At 35.4% G+C, this 24,825-nt stretch overlaps 2 protein-coding genes across 2 annotated transcripts; both read right to left on the bottom strand.

Moving 5' to 3' along the window:
• Positions 1–997: 997 nt before the first annotated feature.
• LOC110792233 (uncharacterized) lies at positions 998–10,955 on the bottom strand. Its single transcript, XM_021997050.2, has 9 exons — positions 10,584–10,955; positions 10,382–10,453; positions 7,759–7,848; positions 6,379–6,421; positions 5,563–5,669; positions 4,287–4,382; positions 3,569–3,759; positions 3,403–3,472; positions 998–1,562 (listed from the first exon to the last, which is right to left on the bottom strand). The coding sequence occupies exons 1-9, from the start codon at positions 10,767–10,769 to the stop codon at positions 1,455–1,457; spliced, it is 963 nt and encodes a 320-aa protein (XP_021852742.1). The 5' UTR covers positions 10,770–10,955; the 3' UTR covers positions 998–1,454.
• A 1,196-nt stretch (positions 10,956–12,151) lies between these two features.
• On the bottom strand, positions 12,152–23,098 carry LOC110792234 (1,4-alpha-glucan-branching enzyme 3, chloroplastic/amyloplastic). The gene is made up of 21 exons (XM_021997051.2): positions 22,703–23,098; positions 22,527–22,598; positions 22,335–22,399; positions 20,291–20,965; positions 19,388–19,560; positions 19,174–19,263; positions 18,695–18,770; positions 18,224–18,331; positions 17,848–17,938; positions 17,629–17,730; positions 17,045–17,147; positions 16,765–16,902; positions 16,591–16,662; positions 16,353–16,457; positions 16,007–16,084; positions 15,822–15,932; positions 15,548–15,628; positions 15,010–15,114; positions 13,282–13,367; positions 13,107–13,161; positions 12,152–12,832 (listed from the first exon to the last, which is right to left on the bottom strand). The coding sequence occupies exons 1-21, from the start codon at positions 22,975–22,977 to the stop codon at positions 12,800–12,802; spliced, it is 2,694 nt and encodes an 897-aa protein (XP_021852743.1). The 5' UTR covers positions 22,978–23,098; the 3' UTR covers positions 12,152–12,799.
• Between the last annotated feature and the right edge of the window lie 1,727 nt (positions 23,099–24,825).

Raw genomic sequence — 24,825 nt, 5'->3', positions numbered from 1 at the left:
GAATCTTTGACTTTTTTAATCAATAAAAATAACTGATTGTTTTTGTAAAGTAACCATGATATGCGTGGTTTTGGGAGGAAGTTAGTTATGTGATTTTACAATTTTATTTTATTTTTTTTGGCAAAAAATATCAAAACGACGTAGTTTTAACCCGGTTGCGTGTAGAGCTACACGCTACCGGGTGCACCTAATAATTTGCGCTAAATTATGGAGGACTAATAAATACGAAGTAATGCCGTAATAAATATGAACCTTTACCTCAGATTTTCGGAATGTATTTTACGGAGGAGATTAAAATTAAGTAAAAAAATAATGAGTAATGTATAGATAATATAAACACTGGCAAAAGAGAGTTGCCCTTCTATTAAATTATTGATCAAAATCGAAATTTTTTAAATTAAACAAATATTTATTTAACTTGTGATTTCTTCAGGCTAAAAAATATATTTAAAATTGTATATAAATATGTTTCAATGACTATATTAATCGATGTTATCAAAGGGACAAAAATAATAAGAAATCAATTTTTTGATACACCAAAATTTAAAAATCGTTAATGTCAAAGGGATTAGTCAAATTTATGTTAAGCGATGAAATCAAAGGGACAAACCAAAAAGGAAACGAGGACAACCTTAAAGCATCAGAGTATGAAGTACAGCAAGTACTAAGTAGGCAAAACATTTCTTATACGAGTTACGAATTCAGCATGTGGCTGGAATTTGGAAGTGATTTTGTTCCTCTAAGGCTCTGTTCTATTAGACTTATTTTGACTGAATTGAACTTATCTGAACTTATTTTATCTGAAAAAAACTTATTTGTGTGTGAAAATATCTAGAAAAAATTTATTTTTGCTAAACTTATATTATCTAAACTTAACTGAACTTATCTGAACTTATTTAATCTAAAATAAGTCAAAATAAATCAAACAGAACAGAACCCAAGTGATTTTAATAACTAAACGCTTTTTCAAGCCAAGGAACAATGAACAGCAGCCCTGTAAGAAACGTTGAAACCACTGAGGTCCTCAATAAACCTTTACGGATAGTTGAAACCACTGAATCATAAACAACAATTAAATGAATTCCTATTTATTTACAAAAAGCTAATCATTAAAAAGTACCACATAACGAGTTCAGTAAAATGAAGGAAAAGCTGATAAGCCTCGCCTAGGCTAACTGCTAATCATAGTTTAAAACCCAACTATCCTTAAATTTCTAGGCTTTCTTTTGGGAGTAAATACTATAAAATAAAATAAAATACGAGTTCCTTTCTGCCTTTCCATTGTCTTTTTCTTGTTTTTTCTGTCATTCGGCATACAAGGCAAAGCTTCTAATGATGTGTTAATTTAATTCGACGACATACAGAAGGTCTGAAGCTATCACTTGGTCTGCAGTACAGGAAGCTTGTAATATGTCTAACTTAGTTCATCAACATATGTTCAAATCCAGTTTAACTTAGTTCACCAACATATGTTCAAATCCAGTTCCGGGTTGAAATGCAACTCGGGATCCTCCAACATTGTGAAGCAACTGTTGAAGCCACTTTCTTGTAGTTGGATCTTCCTGAAACAGCAACCATACAAAAAATGTGAAATATTTGACCAAGAAAACCTGAGTTTTTAAAAAGCAAAAATGAGCGCTTAGCCCCTCAAATCATGGGTTAAGACCAAGCTCAAAAACAATAAACAAGTGATTCCACAACACACAAAATATGCCCCCCCATGTGGCTGAAAGAGCAAGAGTAAACACAATACAGTATCGCCCAACCATGGATCATGTTTGGATTAAAAATATAGCAAATGCATTGCGTACAAGGGAATGGGCACTTTGGATAACAAAAATAAGTTACTCTTAGATTGAGTAGGAAGACAACTAGGAGTTATATACAGAAGAGGTCAGTGAGAAGGAAGGTTATGTTGAATATGGATGATATTTTTATATGAATGTCCAGCCACTTTGAAGGCCTGGCATTGTATGCTCTATTTGATGATTAATCGCACCAAATGCAATCAATTATGTTTCTTCCTTCATTTTCTTGGTCTTGTTTTCTTTCTTTTCTTTCTTTTCTATTCTATTAGACTATAGCAGTGGATACTGGATAGCCATTCTGCGTGCTAGATTTTATGCTGTCGGACCACTGACCATTTAATCCTTGACCTTAGCTATTGACTTCTAAAGTAATGGGATTCGAACCAACATCACATTTCAATCCATTCACAAATAAAATTCATTGTATATCTTGGCGGCAACAGTTAGGGTGTGCATCTCCTAGAAACTCCACAAAAACAAACTAAGTGAGATTTCGATTTTTCTTCCGCCATGAATAGAAAATTCAAGGTGATTTCCGTCATGTTGACTAGTACACGCAGGCTCCTAGACAGGCTAAGAAAAGTTAGCACAAAATTCATTGTATATCTTGGCGGCAACAGTTAGGGTATGCATCTCCTAAAAACTTCCCCAAAACAAAGAACTATATGATATTTCTATTTTTCTTCTGCCCCGAATAGAAAATTCAAGGTGATCTCCGTCATGTTCACTAGTACACGCAGGCTCCTAGACAAGCTGAGAAAAACTGGCACCTAGATGCTCAAATTTTGAGAAATGCCCCCAGGTCTAAAGAACATATCATTCTTTTAGAAGTTCCTTAAATCTAAAGATGGACTGTAGTTTAAGTGTACAACCAGCATGATTTCCTTGCTGTTAAGCAAATACAATTGTTTCATGTTTGCCAAAAATGGTCATAAAATGCGCTGAAAGCTTTCATGTCTCCTATAGTCCTATCCGTATCGGATCAGGTCAATTTGCAAGTTCAAGCACCAAAACTGCTGATGGCACTTAAAGAAATCCCTCAGAAGGTTAAAGCATCAAGAGCCTAAACTACCACAAAACACCATTTTCTCATATGATCACAAAATTATCAAGGACTAATCAAAATTACAATCCCTATTGTTACTAGGAAATTGTTGAGGTAAAAAATGAAAGTTGGAAAACTAAGAATTCAGCAGCAAACTTTGTCAAAATGGTCGTTACAGATTAGCTAAATTTGACCAAATTCCAATCCCAATGATCACTAGGGAAAAGTAAGTTCCTGTCCAAAAGGTGGTAACAGAATATCTGATACTCAAAGAACACAGTTTTAACCACCACACGAAAAATTACTAACATCTAGATGCATGGTAGAATGGAACCAAGAATCACAAACACAAAAATCAATCAACACCCATGCTATAATTGCCTGTGCACTTGTGCAGGTTTCACATACCACAACATCAGGGACCATGTAAGCTACTTGTATTTATCATAATTTACCCATAGGAGAAGTGATATCAGTTATATGTTCACATTTCTATATAGTGAATATCTACGCAAACCACAGAATTATGAACGAAATCAGGGAACTTACACGAAGGCAACTAGCAAAGGTCGCATCCCTCAACATATCAGGCAAGCAGCTTCTCAGAGCATCGCATGCTCTGCAAGATAAACAGGGGACAATGCCAAAAATGAAGCATAATCAAGAAGCCCACAACTACAAAGGCAAGAGCTATAAATCCAATGATTTAACTAACCTTGGATTATCTGAAAGTCGAAGGTAACATCTAATAATATGTTTCAGCAGCCGTGAAGAAGGTTGCTCAGCCAATGCAGCAACCATGTTGGCTAAAACTCTTCCAACTGCAAAAAAGCGCTCTGCTGTTGTACATATGTAATCCAAGCCCACATCGTCCAGAAGAATCTTCTGGACTATAAATGTAGCTACCTGTCAACAACAAAAACAGCTCACTGAACCTGTTGCTATACTAAACCTTACGCAACATATTAACAACCAGTTTTGACATCCCAGTAAGAGACTCTGTCACTCCCTCTGTTTTGAATAATGATCATATGATGTTCCAGTGCAAAAAGAAGATAACAGCAATATACCGTACAATAGGACCCAGATAAGAGTCAGAAATTCATCACATAAGGAAGTAAACATCATACTTCGTATATTTTAGGTCGTTACTGACCAAAACACGAGATTTCCAATAGTGGGCTAAATTTAGAAGAAAAAACACCAATATAGATACACAAATGCAAGTAAAGAAAAATTCTATCCATTAATATCAGACTTGGTTTCCATGCTTAGCCATGCTGCATATACTTGCTTCAAGTGTATCTGTCTGTATTTGTGTGCATTAAAGGTGGGGGGACGTACAGAAGGGGACAGGGTGAAAAAGAAAGACAAACAATAGGGGGGGTGTGCAGTTTGAAGGAAAGTGTCTATAGACATTAAAGAAGTCTTACTGTTTTTGATAATTCACTGCCCATTTCCATGGTACGAAGACACAATGGAATTATTTCTGTTGAAAGAAGGAAACTAATCACTTCTGTATCATCAACCTGAAAAAGAACTCTCGAATTACAGACTTACATACAAAACAAAAAAAAGTGCATACATAATTTCAATGCTTGAAGGTCAAATGATAATATTTAGAATTTTAGATTGATGAGAGAAATCCAGCTCAAAAATATTCTCGTACGGAGACAGAAACACAAGGTAAATAAAATTAGACACTCAAAACGGGCCACATAAAATACAGTAACAAGTAACCTGGTTGGACAAAGCTAAAAAACTTGCTTTCAAGAGGAGCTATTCACTCTGAGCGGTCTAAACTTCAGCCCTTCTTTCTTTCTTCGTATTGAAACGGGGAGAGAATCCCATTATGAATTCTTGTACTAGGTAAACAATCTAAACACTCACCATCATTTCAGTAAATTATGGGGTTTGTCTGATTGCCTCACTAAGGGAAGCTTTTCATTCTTGAGAATGAGGACCCTTGGTTCCAAATCCAATACTTTCAGGGTTTTTACTATTGCTCTTGGAAGATTATAAAATTTAAAATTTGTGAAAGGTCCAACAAGGATGAGTTCACAGAAAAGAAGGTACTTCTTCATATGAACTCAAAACTGGTGCTAAAGGTGATTCTGCATCGGATTTTAAATGGAACATCGGCGGAGGGGGGGTCAACAATAGATACTTAGGTACTGTCCTTACATATGAAACGAGATGTCCAGTTATCAGTCCACTAGACTCGATTAGCTGGAGTTAAAATTTGACCCCTTCAGATCCTGAAATGGTAGGGCATGTCTTAGCTGCGTTTTTGCAGAATGCAACATCGGTTTCTGATTTATTTATTTTTCAAATCTTTCTAATTTACCATGACTATGAAATTTCTCAATTCTCAATGCCATCTTCAAATTTTTATTATTAATCCTATTTCTCAGAAAGTAAACCTAAGAGTAATATATCATTGTTTCATATTGGACTGGGAGTCTGAGACGAGAAAATGGAATGCATTTTAGCTTGGGGATGAAAAATCTTCATCTAATAAAGAATGTACGGAGCAGCTAAAAAGAGTTCTACAGCTTTCTTTAAGAAGGATAACAAAGATTCAATTGCAACCTACATCCTAGTATAGTCCTCCAAAGGACTACTTCAGGACTATCTGTGAAAAGAAATAACAAGTACATTATGACAAAGAAAAAATAAAAGACTCCGAGAATATTCATAGTTTCATACCTTTACCAGAGCACCAATGACACCCAGGCTAGTTAGTCGCAAGTACTCAAAAGGCCTGGATTTGCTTGTTGTATTGAGGAAAGGATACAGATATAAAGGAATGTGAGCTGCAAAAAGACTTAGGTTCAGGACAACTGTGTCGATATATTCATCTTTTTACAACATGGAATTTCTGACTAATATTTGGGTCACAATTTCTAAAAGGATAAACATTTCCAGATGGATGGAGGGACAAACTTGATCACATGGTTCTTGTCACAGTAACCCATTATAATTACTAAGAGAAAACGTCTATTATGTCAAATTACTATGCACATGAAAGCCTGCCACATGCACAATACAAAACATGTAGGTTCGTATCACTATGACCACCAACTTGTATGTATTTTCATGGAAGCAATAACATGGTAAAGCTAATTAGCTAAATATTTGGTGGTCACTGGTCATGGTAGTGTATAATCTCTAAACCAACTTCCATGATTAGGAAAGCATAAATTTTCAATCGACAGAGAATCAGACCCAGTTTTTTTAATAGCGATGCAGATTGTAGATAAAAATGAATTACTCGACAACATTACGACGTGTAGTTTACATGCACATCTATGACACAGTTATCATGGTAGGGTTAACCCACATAATAAAAATTCATGAAAGTTGGGATATCAGCAACCATTATTTCAAGAAACATTGATTACTCCCTCCGTATTTTTTAGGAGTTACATATACCATTTCCGGCCATATTTTTTTAGGAGTTACATATACCACGCACATGAAACTAATAGCGCCTTTACAGGGGCATTCAGTTAGGGAACCCACCATTCAAAAATAACATCCGCGTATCAGGGTGAGATGCTACACACTGTAGAAAACAGAAAAATTAATGTCATCAGATTACGAACATTTTATTTTAATATAACAAGCACAATTGCGTAACTCATTCCCATACAACAAGAGTATCAAACGAATTGTGGAAGGACAACCAACAAAGGCATATAAGCTGAAGTAATTAACTTGACTATTTTTTTAATGTTCAGTCCCTACTTGCTTTGTTGAGTCTTAGTTGCAACATTTGCTGCTCAACCCAAGTGGATAGGTAGTAAATTACCTTCATGCCCCCATTTTCAGATATGTTTAGGGGAAAATGTGGGTTGTTGAATATGGATGAGGGTAGTTTGGTAAAGTCAAGTAGGTAAAGTTACTAAAATTGAAAGGTTGCAACTAAAAAGAAACACCCTGAAATAGAAACGTTGCAACTAAAAGAGAACGGAGGAAGTATATCTAAATATATGCAATATGTAGCAAGGCACGGAGCATCGCTGAAATTAACCCACACAACACAACCCCAGAGTCGAGGCGATGCTTAGTGGAGTGCAGACTTCCCCCAATAACAAAATTGAGAAAGCTCATTAGCATCATGGGAGAGCTTGGTAGTTCAATAAGAAGAAAAAAAAAAGGTTTCATCAACTTTGAACATCATTTAATAAAGCATAGGCTGGTTTGTTAGACAGCCACCAGCGGCATTTTTTCCCTTTTTGTTAGTCTTTTCATAATTCTCTTGGGGGGGGGGGGGGGGGGGTTGGAGAGAGAACGGAAAAGAGAACATAATACACAAAAGAGATATAACTATACAGTAAAAACAGCAGAAATACAAAAGCATAACTGGTTCTCTCAGACCAGAAATAATTTGGTCAAGACAATTTTGCCTCCACTGATCCACTCCGAGTGTCCTATAAGAATTTTCTATTTAAATATTATTGGACCAACTGTAGCCATCACCTCAAGTCATATACAAAATAAAGAGGGAGTAGGTCTATAAATAAGGCAACAGAGATGGCTTTAAAAAATTTGCATTATTGCTCTCTCGACAGAGCTAAAAGCGGACACATTGGATTGAGACAAAACTTCAAGAAATTGTAAACCCAGTATCATGAATATCAAATTTGGACTGACGATGTGGATATTATTAATATTCACCAACACAATGTGATTTAAAATTACTGTCTCAGAGCAACCACGGATTAGGATAATATTGAATACACAAGGGAAAAAAATGTATTACCTTGATACTAAATTCTAACTATTGTACAAAACAGAGCTCAAAAGACTTAAAGCCCAAAGAACCACATTATTGGAAACAAACAAAAAAGGCGATTTTAAACAAATTGCACATAACAGGCAAATCACAAAAGGTCAAACCTGCAATAGGGCAAGAGCATTGCAGACTCGGTTTGACTGCACTGGACTTAAGGAAGGTGGAGACAGCACTTGGTATATCGACACAATCTCCTGCAATTAAATTAATTAGTGTTTGGGTAATTGCATCACACGCACCCAACAACGAAAAATCCAGGAATGTACAAAAACCACATAATTCTAAATCAAACCCTCACAATAACTCACGCATGCTTATTTTGGCAACATGATTTTTCTTTTCTAATTCAGGAATCTCCCCAAATTAGTGTTTGGGTATTTTTAAAAGCTTCGGATCAAGTAAATTCAGAACTTCGTATTTGAAATAGCCCAAAATGAATGAAATTGAACGACAGATTAATAGCATTACATGTGTCATTTGAAATATACAATGAGGAGTGTCAAGCTGTCAACAGTGTCTCTCTTCTTTATAATACTATTATGCTTCATTCCTCTAATCTCCAATTATACAAAGAAAAAACTTCAATTGCAGGGGAAAAAAAGTTCGTGAAAAGTTCCAAAATCTAGGTCAAGGATGGTTCCTTGGTTCACTGGCGATTTCTTGAAAAGAAAAGCCACGAAATAGCTTTGAATATTGTTGAAGTTATTGAAGCAGAAAAATGTTTAAACCTAGTAAGGTAATTAATCTGGATTAGACTTGGAAATCTCCATGCCGTTCATGGTAGTCATTTTTTTATTATTTAATACGAAGTTATTCCCTGAATTCTGGATGATTTCTTACTTTTCTTCACCTAAATACTCATTACCCAATCAAATTGTCATATTTCAGTTGTGTGACAGTAAACTATCTAATTTTTCAAAGTAGGTTTTAGAAAGTCAATTTGATTTTATAACATACATTCTAAGTAGAGTTTCCCACATCTTATACTTACTCTTGTGACTTAAAGGTCTAGGGCTCTAATCCTACCATCTACAAATTCTTGGGGGAGGCCCTTATGCCTTTAACCCCACTCCCAAACAATGTATAAAAGCTCAAGGCACGTTAAGGCGATAGGGTCCTGTTCTGCCTACGCACGCCTTGGGTGCGCCTAATTACAGTAAGGTACACCTAGAAAATAATTTAAAATGTTTGGTGTGAAAAAGAAAGATGTGTGCCTCAGGTCCGCCTCTTTTAATCCACCTTGTCTCATCATTAACATTATTATCATTACCCCATTGCCTCAAAGAGGCTCCCGCAAGAAACGGAGTAAGGGGGGGTCGGGTGTACCTTGTCTAAGATAAAAAAAAATAATAAGCCTTTGACAACCTTTTTATGCGCTCCACACACGGGCTTTGCTTGCAAATGGCTTGACTAGGGTCAGGTCTAGTTTGTTCATTCTTCTAACGTACCCCCCACAAAAGACAAAATTAAACAATGACAAAGTTTCTCTTAAAAGCTATCTTAATTCCTAAGTGGAATCTCACAACAGTACTTCCCCCTCTACACCAACAAAATACTCCACAACTCCATTAATACTGTACATACCCATCAACATTTTTAAGTTCAATCTTCAGACCAAAGACATGACTTGGGGTTCATGAGAGAGTAGAAAAAGCAAGAGAAAGCAAAAAGCGAGACAAAGGAATGGGATAAATGGTGAGAAATGCAGCTTAGTACTATACGCTACCATAGTCGTTGATATGAATATAAACTCTCTTCCATAGGTTTGTTATACTGTTCTTCATTATCTACCTTGAACCCTGATGTATTCCTAAATTCTAGATTAGTAGGTTGGAGATGCTTCAGCAAAGGAATTCTTAACCTTTTTTGCTGCCAATTTCACTGACCTAAGTATATTGCAGATGATGATTTCAAGGAGTAGAGAGTGGGATTCAGACACAGAGCTTCAAAATAGCGGAGAATTGTACTGGGGTTGTGGGAACTATTTAATGCTTAATGAGAACTCCAATTTAACTTATATCCCCCTACAAACCATAATGACAGTTATAGTAACTCCGGCTAGTCTTTATACTACTACTGTAAGAACTTCTATAATTTGGAACTCAATTGGGTTTTATTCAAGAACTCAAATGGAACTCAATTGGGTTTTATTCAAGAACTGATTTCAGGCACAGAGCTTCAAAATAGCGGAGAATTGTACTGGGGTTGTGGGAACTATTTAATGCTTAATGAGAACTCCAATTTAACTTATATCCCCCTACAAACCATAATGACAGTTATAGTAACTCCGGCTAGTCTTTATACTACTACTGTAAGAACTTCTATAATTTGGATTACTCATTACTGGTATAATTACGGACAGTTGGGATTATTATTGCAAAACCATCAATAGCTCCTTTTCGACCTTGTAGTTTGAGTGCTTAATTTTCCATGAAAATATCAGTTGTGGAATTGGAATTTCAAAGTTCTCAAACAGCTTAGCCGAAATTAGGAATTTAGAAACTGAAACGCTGCCATTTGCCAAATGGAACTCAATTGGGTTTTATTCAAGAACTGATTTCCCAGTTTTGAAATGCATTTCGAGACCTTAACGCAATTTACTAAGCACACATTGCAAAATGATGCATATGAAAAAGAAATTAGCATACTTTCTAGCCACTTTGCAATTTACCAACATCACAGTCAATTAATTTAATAAAAATGAGCATATAAGCTTGTTGAATTCACCTGTAAAAGGGCAGCAATAGTTCCGAAAGAATTCCACAGCAAAGGAGCCAAATCCGTAAACAACTCTCTTTTCTGAGAAAACTAACAACAATCATCAAGAAATTCAACTGAATTCAATCCAAAAAAAAAGTAGAGAACTTTCACAAAGAAACATCAAAATGAAACCCTAAATCAAAAGAAAATAGAGAGAGAAAGAAAATGCCTTGGAAAGTTCGAGAAGCGCGTTTTCACGGCGGTCGGGATTGCTGAGGTCGAGGACGAGAATCTCAGCCGACTGCATTTTCCGGTCAACGTTAGTGTTTGACTGCGGGTTCGCCGGCGACGCGCCACCGAGTCCTGGGCCGTAAGCTGGTGCGTTTAAGGAGAGAGATTGTGGCAGATTTGCCATATGATTTTGATTTCTTTCTGGTTTTCTACCTAATAAAATAACGCACACAATAAAAAAAAAATGTCTTCTCTATTAATCAGATTTTTATATTCTGTTTAGTCTTGTAACAGTTCACGCTGCTCTTATTGTGAGATAAATACTTGATTTATCTACTACAATGAGATGTGTGGTAAGATGTAACCTATTCAGCCGCTTTTTGAAGATGTAATCGGTTGCTTTCTTCACAAGTGTGTAACGGGAGATTAGGGATGTCAGTGGGGCGGGTTTTGCGGGAGACCCGCCCCGCATCCGCCCCAAGTAGGCGGGGATGGAGGTAGGCAGTGGCGGACCTTGAACGGTTTTATGAGGGGGGCCGGTAGAAAAAAATTAAGCAATATACTATGTAATTATATAATTATACACAAATTTTAGGGGGGCCGTAACTAAAATTACACTATAAAAATTTTCGGCAGGGGGGCCAGGCCCACCCCAGCCATACATAAGATCCGCCATTGGAGGTAGGTTTGGCGGGTGATGGGGTGGGGATGGGTATAAAAATCGTACCCGCCATGGGTGATGGGGCGGGTGTGGATTTTGTGTTGAACCCGCCCCATCCCCGCCCGCCCCGCCCCATCCCCACTCACCCCGCTTCATACCCGCCATGGGTGATAGGGTGACTTTTGGATTTATTTGCATCTTTAGGTGATAATATAAATTTAGGTGAGATTTTTATGTTTTTTGTTTGGATTTTTTTTGTTATGACGAGTATTTTTTTCGATTATATAGGTCACTTTAGTCATAAGGTATTTTTTTTTCTATAGTTAACTTTGATTACTCCGTATATATGGCAAATGTTTGCTAAATAAGAAAAATTAGACGGGTATTAGCGCGGGTATGAAGCGGGGATAAGAAGGGGATGGATACCCAGTTGGGTGGCGGGGCGGGGATGGATTTTAGCTTACACCCGTTGGGGCGGGGATGGAGATGAATTTTGTACCCGCCATGGGTGATGGGGCGGGGATGGGGATGAAAATTTTAGGTGGGGATGGGGATGGAGAGACCTACATCCGCATCCGCCCCTCCCCGCCCCATTGACATCCCTACGGGAGATTTACAGAATCGTTAAAAAAGCAATATTTTTACATTGTATTTCATTTCATAACATAAGAATATATTTTGTAACTCTTCTTATACGATATGGAAAAGTTTAATTGTTGAAAAGTTTAATTGGCAATATTTAATGTTATTAAGGCAAATATACAAGAACAATATATTTTCGAAATTCCTTGAATATGGTAATTATAGCCTTCACAAAATATTCATCGGGATTCAATTTCCTTGATTATGGTAAATAACTAAATATTGACTTACCAAAGAAAAAACTAAATCCAACTATCAATCAATTCATAAACTAAATCAATTCATAAACTATCAATCAATCCAAGTATCAATCAATTCACTTTTTCAATGAAACTTTTTCACAATTTTCCAAATACTAGACCGATGTTATTACAATAATTTCAAGCCAATTATGCATCTTTTACCTGCATATAGTTCCCATAATATCTGTTTTTGAACTCTAATGATTTTAGAGAAAGGCATGACTAAAAAGATTCAACTTTCATCTATATATTACAAATTTACATTGTATATATATATATATAATAGAGCATAGCATCCAGGCAAAATAACCTTTGTTCTATGCATCCAGTTAGTCACCATAACCCTCCGTTTGGCACAATGGCAGCATTTTCTGTCACCGTAACACCGTAAGAAATGCTCTGACTGAGGACTGAAGTCACAGGAAACGCATCCTGTATAATCCTCCTATAGAAATTGCAGTCGTTATGCATCATACGTAAAGGATTGACCACTTTGAAGTGAGTTACCACAATCATTTGATAATAAGTGTGTTCTTTCCCCTTTACCAATAAGCATGCTGAGTCTTGAACTGTTAATTCGGATTATAAGTTGAGAAGCTCGCTAATGGTATCAGTTAGCACAGTCAAAACAATACAAGAGACAGGCTCGATAAGTCTGCAGTGAAACAATCATGTCCTCAATATCCGTGATAATTTGTAGACCTGCAGTGTATCACAAATTCACATTGGTATATAATCATTAGCTTATAAATGACCTATGGGAATGAAATCAGGAAGTCTCAACATCTAGATGATCATGCACTTTGATACAGAAGGTAAATATTTCATAAAGAGGTAATAATCAGCAAATCACCCAAACTCCCCCTTTTTTACTATGCTGACACTGATATTCTGTCCTTCAGTTTGATATAGAACTAGTCCGTCTGATATACCATTTTTAGTAAAAAAAAAGAAAAAAACTTTGCAAGTTACGAACCTGGGAAGTTCTATTAGGCAATTGCACTTGTAGACAGTCCTGAAGACTATCGATTCTGCATGAACAGGAGAAGTTCAGTTCAAGGAGGATTATCAAAAGGCAGCAAACAACCACGTGTTAGGAAAGTACAGAGTTCAGGCAAAACTACATTGTAAAAAGAAAAAAGCGTGCTAACCTCTTCCTAATGCTTCTCTGGAGATATTGTTCACTGCTCATAATACCTCTTCCACCATATTTCTTCTCGTCGGTGTTTAGTATAATCTGTGACATCAAATTAAGCATAAGGTTCGTAGAAGTGAATAAGTTGCCTTCAATCTTTCTTATCATTTTCTGTTAACAGAAATTACCGTAAGAGCCAAGTTCACACAGAAAAGGGGAAAATGTACGAAAATCCCATCAATGAAGAAATTCAAAGACGATGTGGATGTCTGTAGTTCTCTACCATAGATTCTACTCCCTCCGTCCCAAAATGTTCTTTAAGTCTTCCATTTCGGGTGTCCCAAAATGTTCTTTACTTCCTTTTATATTATCACATAAATGCTTTAATATTCTACCAAAAAATTTGTCAAGGATTATATTAACCAATTAAATTCATTGGGGCATTTAATCTCTTACACTTTTCCATTGGGACATTAAATCTTTTCCATTTTCCCAATGTCAGATTTTTTATAATAGTGAAAACATTATAAATAACCGTAATTTGTCTTGTTTAAATAAAAAGAGGAATTTCAATACACATTAATTAGTCATTAAATCGCATGCAAAATACCAAACGTAAAGAACATTTTGGGACGGATGGAGTAGTATTTAAGGGATGATATTTTTGGAATTTGATATTTTAGTAATGCAGTCTCAGATTAAGAATACTGTGGTGTACCAATCCGTTGTCCTCGTGAATAAAAATCCATTGGCCTCACCCCAACATAGAGTCAAAAACTGGCAAACGAGAAAAACTTTGGCAGAAAAAGATGAATACTTCGTATTAAATTTTAAAAAGCTTTTGAATGCCAAAATGGATATATAAATAGTTACAAAGTGTTACACAGTACCGTAATATAGGTAACTCGGACTCTTTATTTCACTGAGGTAAATGACGAAGACTTAAGTTAACATTGACACTTCATATTGGACATAAAGACTCATACTTCTCTAAAATTACTGAGCCCAACATCTCTGAACATACTATTTACTAGTCTCTGAATTTGAGTAACATAGACCACGAATAATGATTAATCCATTGTGTATATAGTGATCAGTAAAATAGTTTTCCCAATTAACAAGGGCCAATCTTAATTATTCAAATTAATTATGATCCTTTACTCCAAAAAAGAATTCCAATGTTATCCATTCTCAGAAAAATTAGAAGTTTAATCGAAGTTGGTAGCAAGGCAGATAACAATTTTACAAAATAAACCTAAGATGCTGCATTCAAGAAGCTGAAAGCAAGATCAAAACAAGTTTAACTGAAATAATTCAAACATGCACAATGTTTAATCTAGTGCTCCCTCATTCCATTTTTACGTTAACATAATGTTTTTAGCAAGTTTTTTCTCTCAACTTTACATAAACTTGGGCCTCGCACCCACTCAATTTTCTTCTGTCTTAAATCCTCCGTGCTATTTCCTTATGTTAACTCAAATAAGGGGCTATGGGATACTGAGTAATATTTTTTATATCAAACATCAATACAACGCAACATCTAAGCATCTAACGCAACAAATAATGGTAGTATGATTAGGTCATAGGAAAAAGCAGTCTCATAAACATTCAGTAGGTTATTACATAGACAATATACCAAACACAGAACAGCATAACATAAGGTAAGGGATCTTTAGCAGCAACAGAAAAATTAACTTTCGATACAAATGAGAAAGTGGGACACTGTGAAGGGATCTGAACTTACTTGATATTCCCCAGCTTCTTCAACTCCAACAATATATCTCTCATATGAGTTAGTCGGATGAAAGTTAAATATGAACAGAAGAGGACCTCTCATGTAAGAAATTACCTGTAAAGAGTATCTCACATAAATTAATTGTTTCATTTAAACTGATGGAATGCAAGAAAAAGAAAAACGAAGAAAACCCATGAACTTTCTGAACAGATTCCAACAAAATTATCTATAATGATGGAATGCAAGAAAAAGATTATCTATAAACAAAACTGGAAACTCGAAAGGAGAGTGTCAACCTCTCCTGAAATGAACTGCAACCAATGGAACGTCAATAGTTGCAGCACATACGTCCATATGCTACAAATCCACAATTACCTGAGGTTGTGGTTTACAGAGAGTCTTGAACTCTACCTAGTTAAACACTTTTATGGACAACGTATACAAGTTTCTAGAAAAGGCAAGAGCAGGCATCATGTAACAGAAATGAAACAGGAGCCATTTCCTATCAAATATAGTTGGAGATGTATCACCATACATTCATACATACCATAGTATCATCTTTCACATGGTGAACATTTAGTAAGCCCCTTGACAGAACCTTTTCTCTTTGATCCAATTTCATCATGTCCTACAACAGAAAAGTATGCTGAAGTCAGTTTCCGATATTACCATCTCCACATTAAGATGATCAACTCCACTCAAAGTTTCGTTCCAATTTTAGAGAGGTGTGGAGGAGAGGAAGGGAGCTGGGAGGAACAAAGTAAGAAGTTGTTCTCAATATGAACAGAAATAGAAGCAAAACTGTAGGGATAGAATGAGACCTGGTCAAAGGCAAACAAATCAGAATAAATTCTTTGGTCTGCTAACAAATCCCATCGACGGTTTGCTAATTCCAATGAGAAGTTGTTGCTTGCTGCTGGAAACTCAACTCTCTGATAAGAGAAAAGTCCAAACTACGTGAGAACATGCAATTCATTTTCAAGCATTTTTAAGAAACGAATGTCACCTTTGGATGCCCAAATTCATTGCCCATGAAATTCAGATAAGCACGGCCACCGATAGTAAAGGTAATCAGTCTGATAAGCTGCGGCAGGAAAAAGATAAGGTTCTAAGCTCATTAAAGCTTTTAAACAGAAACTATTGCAGCAAAAAGACCTCACTGTAAAATGCAGACAAGCCAAGCAAAGGAGAAGCAATGATAATAAATCTAAGGAATTTAAATGTACGTCATAAAATGAAAACTTGCCGAGGAGAAGCAAAAACAAATATATGATGAATAAAACATATATTCCTTTGAAGAATTCGAATATTTGTGGGAAACTGGACAAGGGAAAGGGAGCTTTAAGGCTTACTTTGTGCAAAGATATCCCTCTTTGCAAAAACTCTGTTGATTCCAGTGATTGTTCTTCCATATTACCAAGCAAAATCTCTGCAAAAGACCGTCCTCCAGATATGGACTGGACAAGAAAGAAGAAATATGAGAGAGCTTTTGAAAATTTCAAGTTTCAACAGAATCTGAAATTTTGCATATTCCTGTATAAATTCAAAGCTCAAACATACAACTCTGGTAAATAGAAAGCAACTGATTACCTGATTGTGATTTTCAGCATACAGAAGCATCTTATCAGCTTGCAATTTGTTTCCCATTAATGTTGTAACAATCTGCACCATAGACATTTTTAGCAAGAAAAAGTATGTAGTCTGAAATACAGACAACATTGAAATAAAAAAAATGGTGAAGCATAAGTAGCAAGTTGTACAAACCTTACTCATGTTCCATTTATCGTCAGGGACATTCTCAAGAAAGTCCAGCCACATCTCAGATGCAGAAAGATTAACGTAATAATCAAATCCTAGTCCACCTTGAGAAGTGGGCTCACATAATCCAGGATAATATGTCGCCTGAATAATACATCAACACATATCTTAGAATCAAAGTTCAACTGCCAAGGACTTTTACTGTATATACAGTAACAAGAAGGGAATATGAAGAATGAAAAGGCATTATCAACATACAGTGACAATCCAAAAGCAATAGCCTTACATCTTCTGCAATAGTTATAATATTGGGATGAAGAGCATGCAGAATTTCATTTGCCATAATGAGGTACATAAGGGCATCTCTGTCTACATACTGATTGCAGTATCTGTAATTAAACAAGTCCTACATGTTAGTATCAATGTTTAGTATGCCTAAGAAAAAAATTACCCCTTTGCTAGAAGCACAGATCTAGTAAAGCTTGAAAAAAATTTACAGCAGAATATTGCTATCAAGGTACCGTAAAATGCTTCTAGAAGAGGATAGTAGAAATTTGAAATTTGTTTTGCAACATTAGAAACGGCAGTTATTTTCTAATTGATTGAACAGCTGTTATATCACATTATAATCCATAACCGTGATAAGGTTATTTTGTTTTATTTTCCACACAAATACATTACTATTATGTCATTACAGGAGTACAAGGATGGTAATCAGGGCACCAGGTCAAGTGAGGGACTGAGCGGATAGATTAATGTAGCAAGATATAGGGCGTATCTACGTCAGATTTCATGCATGTCTACATTTGGGCTTTGTTCGAATCAAGTAAAATGAAGTATCAGTGAACAAAGGCATCAATGAAGACTTACTCTTCCAATTCCCCAGTGAAGGTAGCAAATCCATTGTGTGTATAAATCATTGAAGACAGCGAATGAAACTGGAAACCATCAATTTGATATTCTTCAACCCACCTGCTCAGATTTCATATGCTATCATTTAAAAGACCTTAACAAACAGGGCAAACAAACAAGCAACTGAAAAAAAAGATACAAATCCATGTTTCAGAAATCAGTAGTTGATATCATTACCAATTCAGATTGGAAAGGAGATACTGTAGCACATCAACATCCCCATACTTGAACATTCTAGTTCCCCAATATTTGTGCTGTCCTCGTTTTCCTAATCACAAAAAAAACACAAGAAACTTGATTCAGAAATATTACTTCTGAAAAGAAATGCTTCCTACAATGCCTGGAAAAATAAGAACATGATGGGAAAGGAAACAATCATTTTGGAGTCATAATTTCATTTTCTTAATACTTTTTTCTCATATAAATTTCTAAAACTCCATGAAAAGAGAGATCTTTTGGCATCATAGAGTATGGCAAGGCACTCAAGTTAGAAAGAAGGTAGTGAAAGGGTAGCCAAAGAGAGGATCACAAATCCACTAAGTAATAAGATTACCAGTATGAAAGTAGCAGTCATTTGTTCCATCAAAATGCGACAATCCAATCATTTCATCAGCTGCTGAGTATGAATGCACAATGTCTAAAAATATTAGCAGTCCTAGACCTGACAAAAAAGTTACAACCAAAATCAATTTGTTGTCTATCCCCTTGGAATAAAAATTTCACCAAAACACCCTGAGTGTGCTGCAGTTTTAGTAAAATATATTACTATACATAGTACGTTGATGTCTAGACTTTTTAATAAAGGTCACTTGTGCTCGACCAATGACCACTTTTTTCCCGTAGCAAATGAAGATATCATGGGATTAGCTCGTTGATAATTTGATGGTGTGGAGTATGCCTTTCTAAAAGTATACATAATTTCATAGCCAAAGTCAAGAGCTTCCATCACTCAAGTTCTTTAAAAAGAAAATTATAAAGAGTAATTGCTGATGTTCTTAAACTATAATAGTGGATGGGCAACAACCATGAGCTTCATCAATCAAGTGCTTAAAGTCTTCTGGAGTGCCAAATCGACTGCTTACAGCATACATGTTTGTGACCTGTATCAGCATTTGAGTAAGCTACTACATAAAGAAAAGCGAAGAAAAACGGAAAAAAAAATCATTCACATTTTAATTTCGATTATGTTTCTATTTTGTGTCGAAGAGAATAACACGTATATATAACTTGAAATGATAAAAGACATTTTTGGTTGAGGTAATGCTAACCGTTATGTTCAAACATAAGTTCTACAGGAGTTCATTCTATTAAATCTCACAGACAATTATAGGTAAACAAAAATAGATAACTGTTTCAAGAAGAATCAAGTATGTGAAACATAGAGCTAGTGACAGACTAATCACAACAAAAAAATCAACATGGAAAAACATGACATGCTTGTCTGAACTACTAATTAAATGTTCATCATTTTTCTCAGTAAAGAAAATGAAATTTTCAACTCACTCTATAACCAGCTGTGAAGTAATCTTTGTGCTCAATAACTCCAAATAACTGTACTGCATTGTATCCCAGCTTCTTTATGAGAGGAAGGGTCTGTAATAATATAACCAGAAAAAACAAAGTATAAGTAAATAATGAGCCGTAATCTTATCAAGGAGGAGCATAGGCATCTTATATCAGTACTGCAGATTATCCAAGGAGTAACGTTTGCTGGAACCTTCTCAGTAAAATCATTAAAGGAGGTTATCGTTGGCTCTAACCCACTAATTCCAACATGGCATTCATAGATGCGCAAGGACTTTGGGACCTTTGGGTGCTTGTTCATCCACTTATAAGCGCTCTCAGGTGGTGGCTCCCAGTGAACAGCACAAGGTTGATTCCCTTCCACATCTATAAGATGAACACCAATCACGAGAAATCAAATTTCAGTGTCTGACAAGGTCAATATTGCGGCATGATAGGAGAAACACCAATAACGTCTGCAAAACTCTAGGAAACAAGCATGTGATAAGAATCATGAGAGTAATGGAAATAATGACAATTAAGTTTTAGGTGAAGTTTGGAACCTCGATCAAACATATGTATCATCTCATGATAACAATTCTATGCTTCTACTTATCAAGTATCACAATATTACCATAGCAAGAAACAAGATTTCAGGTCCTAAACAACATCAGTACAACCCATGACAAAGCAGAGGACCAGAAAGAGATAGATAAGACATCCAGGACTACAAGGATTTGCTGCAAGGCCTGCAACTGATAATGTTGAAGTTATGCTCAAGCTAATGGATGCTCCAAGAAATTAATCATCTACTACTCAGGAGGTAGGCATGTAAAAGGTTTTCAGCAGGCACTAGGTTTTATATTTGAGACTCCATCTACAATAATCTACTGAACAACCAATAACAGTACATACAAAAGGCTTCAAATTCCTCTTCAAGTGAGGTTGTGGCAGCAGAAGTACTCATCAGTTACAGCTGCTTCTACTACGAGCAACACAACTTCTGAGAGTAATTGCTAGCTCAACTCATCAGGGAATAACAATGCAATTTCAGAAGTGAATAAATCTGATGCTGACAATTGAATAATCACAAGAAGAGCAAAGGAATTTAGTTTACCTGGAAGAACATAAGTGGCCCAGGCTGGAACCCTTTCCAAAGGCCCTTCAGGAGTGTTGAAATACACTCTGTACTTGCTTCCATGTGGAAGAGAAGGAGTATACTTATTCATCCAAGCTTTTCTTCCTTTGCGTGTTTCAAACCAGTAAGCAAGAGGAGGCTTCTTTTTACGAAATTTCTCTCGAGAAATAGGATCATCCACAACATTATAAATGTCATATTCTTTCCCACTATCGATTACATCATAACGGAAAAATTCGGGGGGCTTATCTTTATGCTGTTCTCTGTAAGCCTTATACCTTGTTTCAGCATCTGGTATTTCTTCCAATTCCTCCATTGTTTGGGGTCCATTAGGGCCAAAAAACTGTTCGTACAATTTCGATGCTACTTCATATCGAGATTTAAGGTAGCGGTCCTCCCCCGGTTCCCAGTACTCATCATTTGCTCTTTGGAAAATTTCCTGAGCAGAAACCCCACTATCACCTTTATCACAGTCATCAACATAATTGTATTGCTGGAAATAAAGATCATCTGCCTCTTCTCCGTCCCTCAATTTATCATCAAGAATTACAAACCAGTATCCATAATCATCATGCCCAAGGTGGCCTTCTCTTGCAGAATTCTCAGTAGGAGACCAATCATTGAAGTCACCAACTAGAGCACAATATCGTGCACCTGCGGACCGATTATGTGACAAAACAACACAATATGAGCAACATTTGCACACACAAACAAAAATGAATAAAGAAACAGCCACTGAATTTTAGGAAAATAAATCAAGTAGCGTTAAAGTGACCAAATTGAACAAACCAAATCATTGAACCAAACTAATATGTTTGTTTCTATTCTAGAATATGGAATACGAATCAGTGACTTAATTGCAAAGGATTCTACGAATACAAGTGAAAAGAAAGTAAATGCTAAACAATCATCATATGAAGTAAGTTGGAAGTTGGAACATCCTAGTATGAAACTTAAGAGATGGTGTAACAACACTTTTATTTGATTCTTTCACAAAAACGTAAAGTTAAACTTCCGTTTTTAAAATGTGTCATTGAATCATTGTAAAAATAGATCAACGAGCTAGTTGGAGTCGGAAGCATATTTGTAAAGTGAAGAACAAGATAGTTCAAAAATTAAATTGCAATAGTTGGAACACTGCGCAACCTTACTCCATTTCAAGGGCTTATATAGCTCTGAAAGGTTCTGGTCAAGCAGTACGACGTTATCACAGTGCGTGGAATAGGAGTACCATTCCGAAACATCGATTGATTTTGTGGTTGATTTTGTTGAATAGACTGCAAACTAGAACTAAGCTTAAACAGTATGGTATTGCAGATTCTGAGAATTGCATTTATGATCTACATTCGGAGACGGTCTAACATCTCTTATGTGAGTGTGTTTATGCTAAAAGATGCTTTACTGATGTTTTGAAATGGCTAGGAGTTTGCTACAGATTTGTAGAGAAACCTGCAGTTTTGAGATGGATGTGAAATGGATGAGAGATGGTTCTAAGGACCAAAAATGGAGAAAAGCTGCTTTGAATGCATAACTTGCTGAAATTGCTTACATGATATGGCAGGCAAGAAATAAGGGGTAATGGAATCATGCTATTCCAAGTATTCCTAGTACAATTGATCAGGTAAATAAATTATATTATAAAGCACAGAACTACACAAATTATAGGTAAGAAAGTTTGTAAAAATGATAGAGAGTGGACTGTAAATTTGTAGTGAAGAATTTACTTCTTCTGGGTTTGTTTGTGCTTCCTTACTGTTAAGATTAATATCTTGATATAATCTTAACACTTGCCTATGGGGTTGATTGTATGTCCAATTTGGTGAATATACGTTTACATTTTACCAGAACAAAATAGATCACCTATAATAATTGCTACAAGAATATTGTTTTATTCAAACGTAGAGATCAAATACTCCATACATCCAAAATTTATAGTCATGCGAATGTAATCTAAACTAGTAACCTGACAACTAAACTCGGACTGAAGTATGTAACATAATTAAGAATAAGCATCAAAGAAAACCTGGAGCCCATTCCATGAAATCTGCACGATGCTGAGGGTGGCGATGCATTCCCAATAATTCATACCTACAATAATGCGCAAAAACAACCCAACAATCTTAAATTTCCAGCATTATCCAAAAAATTATCATATTTTACAAAATTTCAAACTTTTTTTTGGTGGGAAGTGAGTATCAATTAGACAGAAACAAACCCAGAAGCAAAATCTTTAAGGTTCATGAACCGCTCAAAGATTTCATCTTTACGGTTTTTCAGAGCCTTGTGCCTGCAAAAATTCAATTCTCCTATAAAACCCATAACCTCAAAATTCAAAATTACACCCCAAAAAATGATTTAAAAAAATGCCAAAAAAAGGGGGAAATTCAAGACCTTTCACGCAGGAACAGAGAAAAGGCTCTGTGGGTTATTCCGAGTCGAGTTAGAAAACCAACTGGGTCAACTCGTTTCTCACTCGTTGATGAAGCTTCAGCATTTCTGGGTTGATTTTGCTGTTTTGAGGGTTGATTTGAAGAAGCTGAACATCTCCATTTCTTTGAGAATTTGAATTTTTGAAAATGAGGTTTGTTTGGAAGGTAGAATTTGGGATAATTGTTGTTTAATTGTAATGGAACACACTGAGTTGGTGCTGTTAATGTGATGAACATTTTGTTTCTAAACTCTGAGGTTTTTGCAAGTTTTGTTGAAGTTTCAGATAAGAGGGTTTTAGAATGTAGAGGTTTATGAGTTGAGAGTTGAGTTGACTCGGTATAAAAATGATGGCCAAGTTACTTCTGTTTTCTTTGTGAATTTTGAAGGGAAAAAAAATTGATGTTAAATAAAGTCATACAGGTACAACTTAAAAATATTGTTTTATTAATTTCAATAGAATATTAAAAATACAAATCAATTTACGTTAGAATGTACTCGTGTTAATGCACGAGATATATCTTTTGCAATGAAAGGAGATTATTAAAAGCAACAGAGGGATGAAAGGAGATTATTAAAAGCAATAGAGGGAGTTATTATGATAAACAGGCATTGGGAAGGATAGTCACTGCTTCACGAAAAACATGATTATTAAGTGCATGATGCCTCGATGATTAACTAGAGATCTAGATTAACAACATGGTTGTTTATGAAGAAATGCCAATCCATCTCAATACTTCAATGTAAATTATCTATTGGTTTGGACCTTCTGGAACATGGAGTCTTTGAAATAACCTCTAAAACGGAGAAGTGATTTTGGCACAGCCGCACAGTCATGTGTTAACATAAGGTGTGTCAAAATCAACTTCCTTGTACCAACTTCTTCATTTAATATGGAGAATTAAATTAGATCTTATGATGCACAAAGCCATTTGAAGGATGCAAATACATTTTTGTATACTGTATTTATTTATTTTTGGTGTAATAAGGTTTTGTAATTCAGATTTTAGAGTTTTAAAATGCCACAATGATTAAGAAATGTACCAAGTACTTCTATCTATATATTATACTAAAAGAGAGGAAATCAATATGGTGATGACAAATGTCACTCATTGATTCGCCTCTCTTTTAATATAAAAAACTAGTCTTATATGCACGCGATGCGTGCAGGATTATAAAAAAATAAAAAAATGTGTTGTTCCAGCTAATCACCACGAATAATAGGCAAGCAAAATTATTGTTTCAAAGTTGATCTAATGAGAATTTAGACATCATTTCTACTTAAAAAAAAAAATCTAAATATTCAAACAATATAATACTCATTCCCGTACACTTTGAAAAAGCTTAATTGTAATACCGAAATAAATAAATTAATTAAAACATACATAGAATAAAATAGTGTGTTTCATTTTTTGTTCTCACATTGTACTTGCCTAACACTCCTCCGCCCAATCAATTTGCATCACATAACTACCATTAATTATAAGAATGTCCTAGATTAAAATCTTCAATTAGTGGAGGTAGCCCACGAAAAAGTTTTGAAGTTTGAGAATACTTTTTCCATGACTCGACCTATTATGTCCATTAAGCTGCATAAACGTTAATCATAGTCATAGTAGATTGAACTCTAATGAAATAACAATTTTATTTTAGTAGCTAAGCAGTCTAAAATGTATTGTGTAAGGTAAGTATTATTACTTTTCAAATTATCACTTTTACCATATAGGATAAGTCAGAAATTATAATTAATCTATTATCAGATAAAACTTATCCTTCAAAAAATCAAATATTAATCTATGATAAAGTTATCATGTGTTCAAGAATAAAGAACTTTTCTAGATAAGTTTATTTTTTTTCTCAAAAAAAAAAAAGAATAAAGAACTTTTCTTTTAAAGAATTATATACTCCGTACTCCACTTACTCCAAATTGGTGGTGGTGGTGTTCTCACCAAATTACTCCAACCAAACTTTTCTTAATAAAAACAATAAACCCTACTCCAAACATATCTCTTTCTCTCGCCTCTTTTCATCAAAACATCATATCAGGAAATTATCAATTCATCTAATCTCTTCCTCTCGCCTGTTTT

The sequence above is a fragment of the Spinacia oleracea genome, chromosome 4 (genome assembly GCF_020520425.1).
Source record: "Spinacia oleracea cultivar Varoflay chromosome 4, BTI_SOV_V1, whole genome shotgun sequence".
NCBI lineage: Eukaryota > Viridiplantae > Streptophyta > Magnoliopsida > Caryophyllales > Amaranthaceae > Spinacia > Spinacia oleracea.
Note: the sequence above shows the minus strand (reverse complement) of the source record. Positions and strands in the feature narration are given on the sequence as shown.

What these genes read in the sequence shown, in the direction of transcription:
- LOC110792233 (XM_021997050.2), bottom strand. Translation starts at nt 10,769, where the DNA reads ATGGCAAATCTGCCACAATCTCTCTCCTTAAACGCACCAGCTTACGGC. An exon ending in TCATTGGTGCTCTGGTAAAG is followed by an intron (nt 4,383 to 5,562) that starts GTATGAAACTAT and finishes GTTCTTTTTCAG; the next exon opens with GTTGATGATACAGAAGTGAT. An exon ending in CGACTTTCAGATAATCCAAG is followed by an intron (nt 3,473 to 3,568) that starts GTTAGTTAAATC and finishes TTTATCTTGCAG; the next exon opens with AGCATGCGATGCTCTGAGAA.
- LOC110792234 (XM_021997051.2), bottom strand. Translation starts at nt 22,977, where the DNA reads ATGTTCATCACATTAACAGCACCAACTCAGTGTGTTCCATTACAATTA. An exon ending in TTATAACTATTGCAGAAGAT is followed by an intron (nt 16,903 to 17,044) that starts GTAAGGCTATTG and finishes TGTATTATTCAG; the next exon opens with GCGACATATTATCCTGGATT. An exon ending in GAGGGATATCTTTGCACAAA is followed by an intron (nt 16,085 to 16,352) that starts GTAAGCCTTAAA and finishes TTCCTGCCGCAG; the next exon opens with CTTATCAGACTGATTACCTT.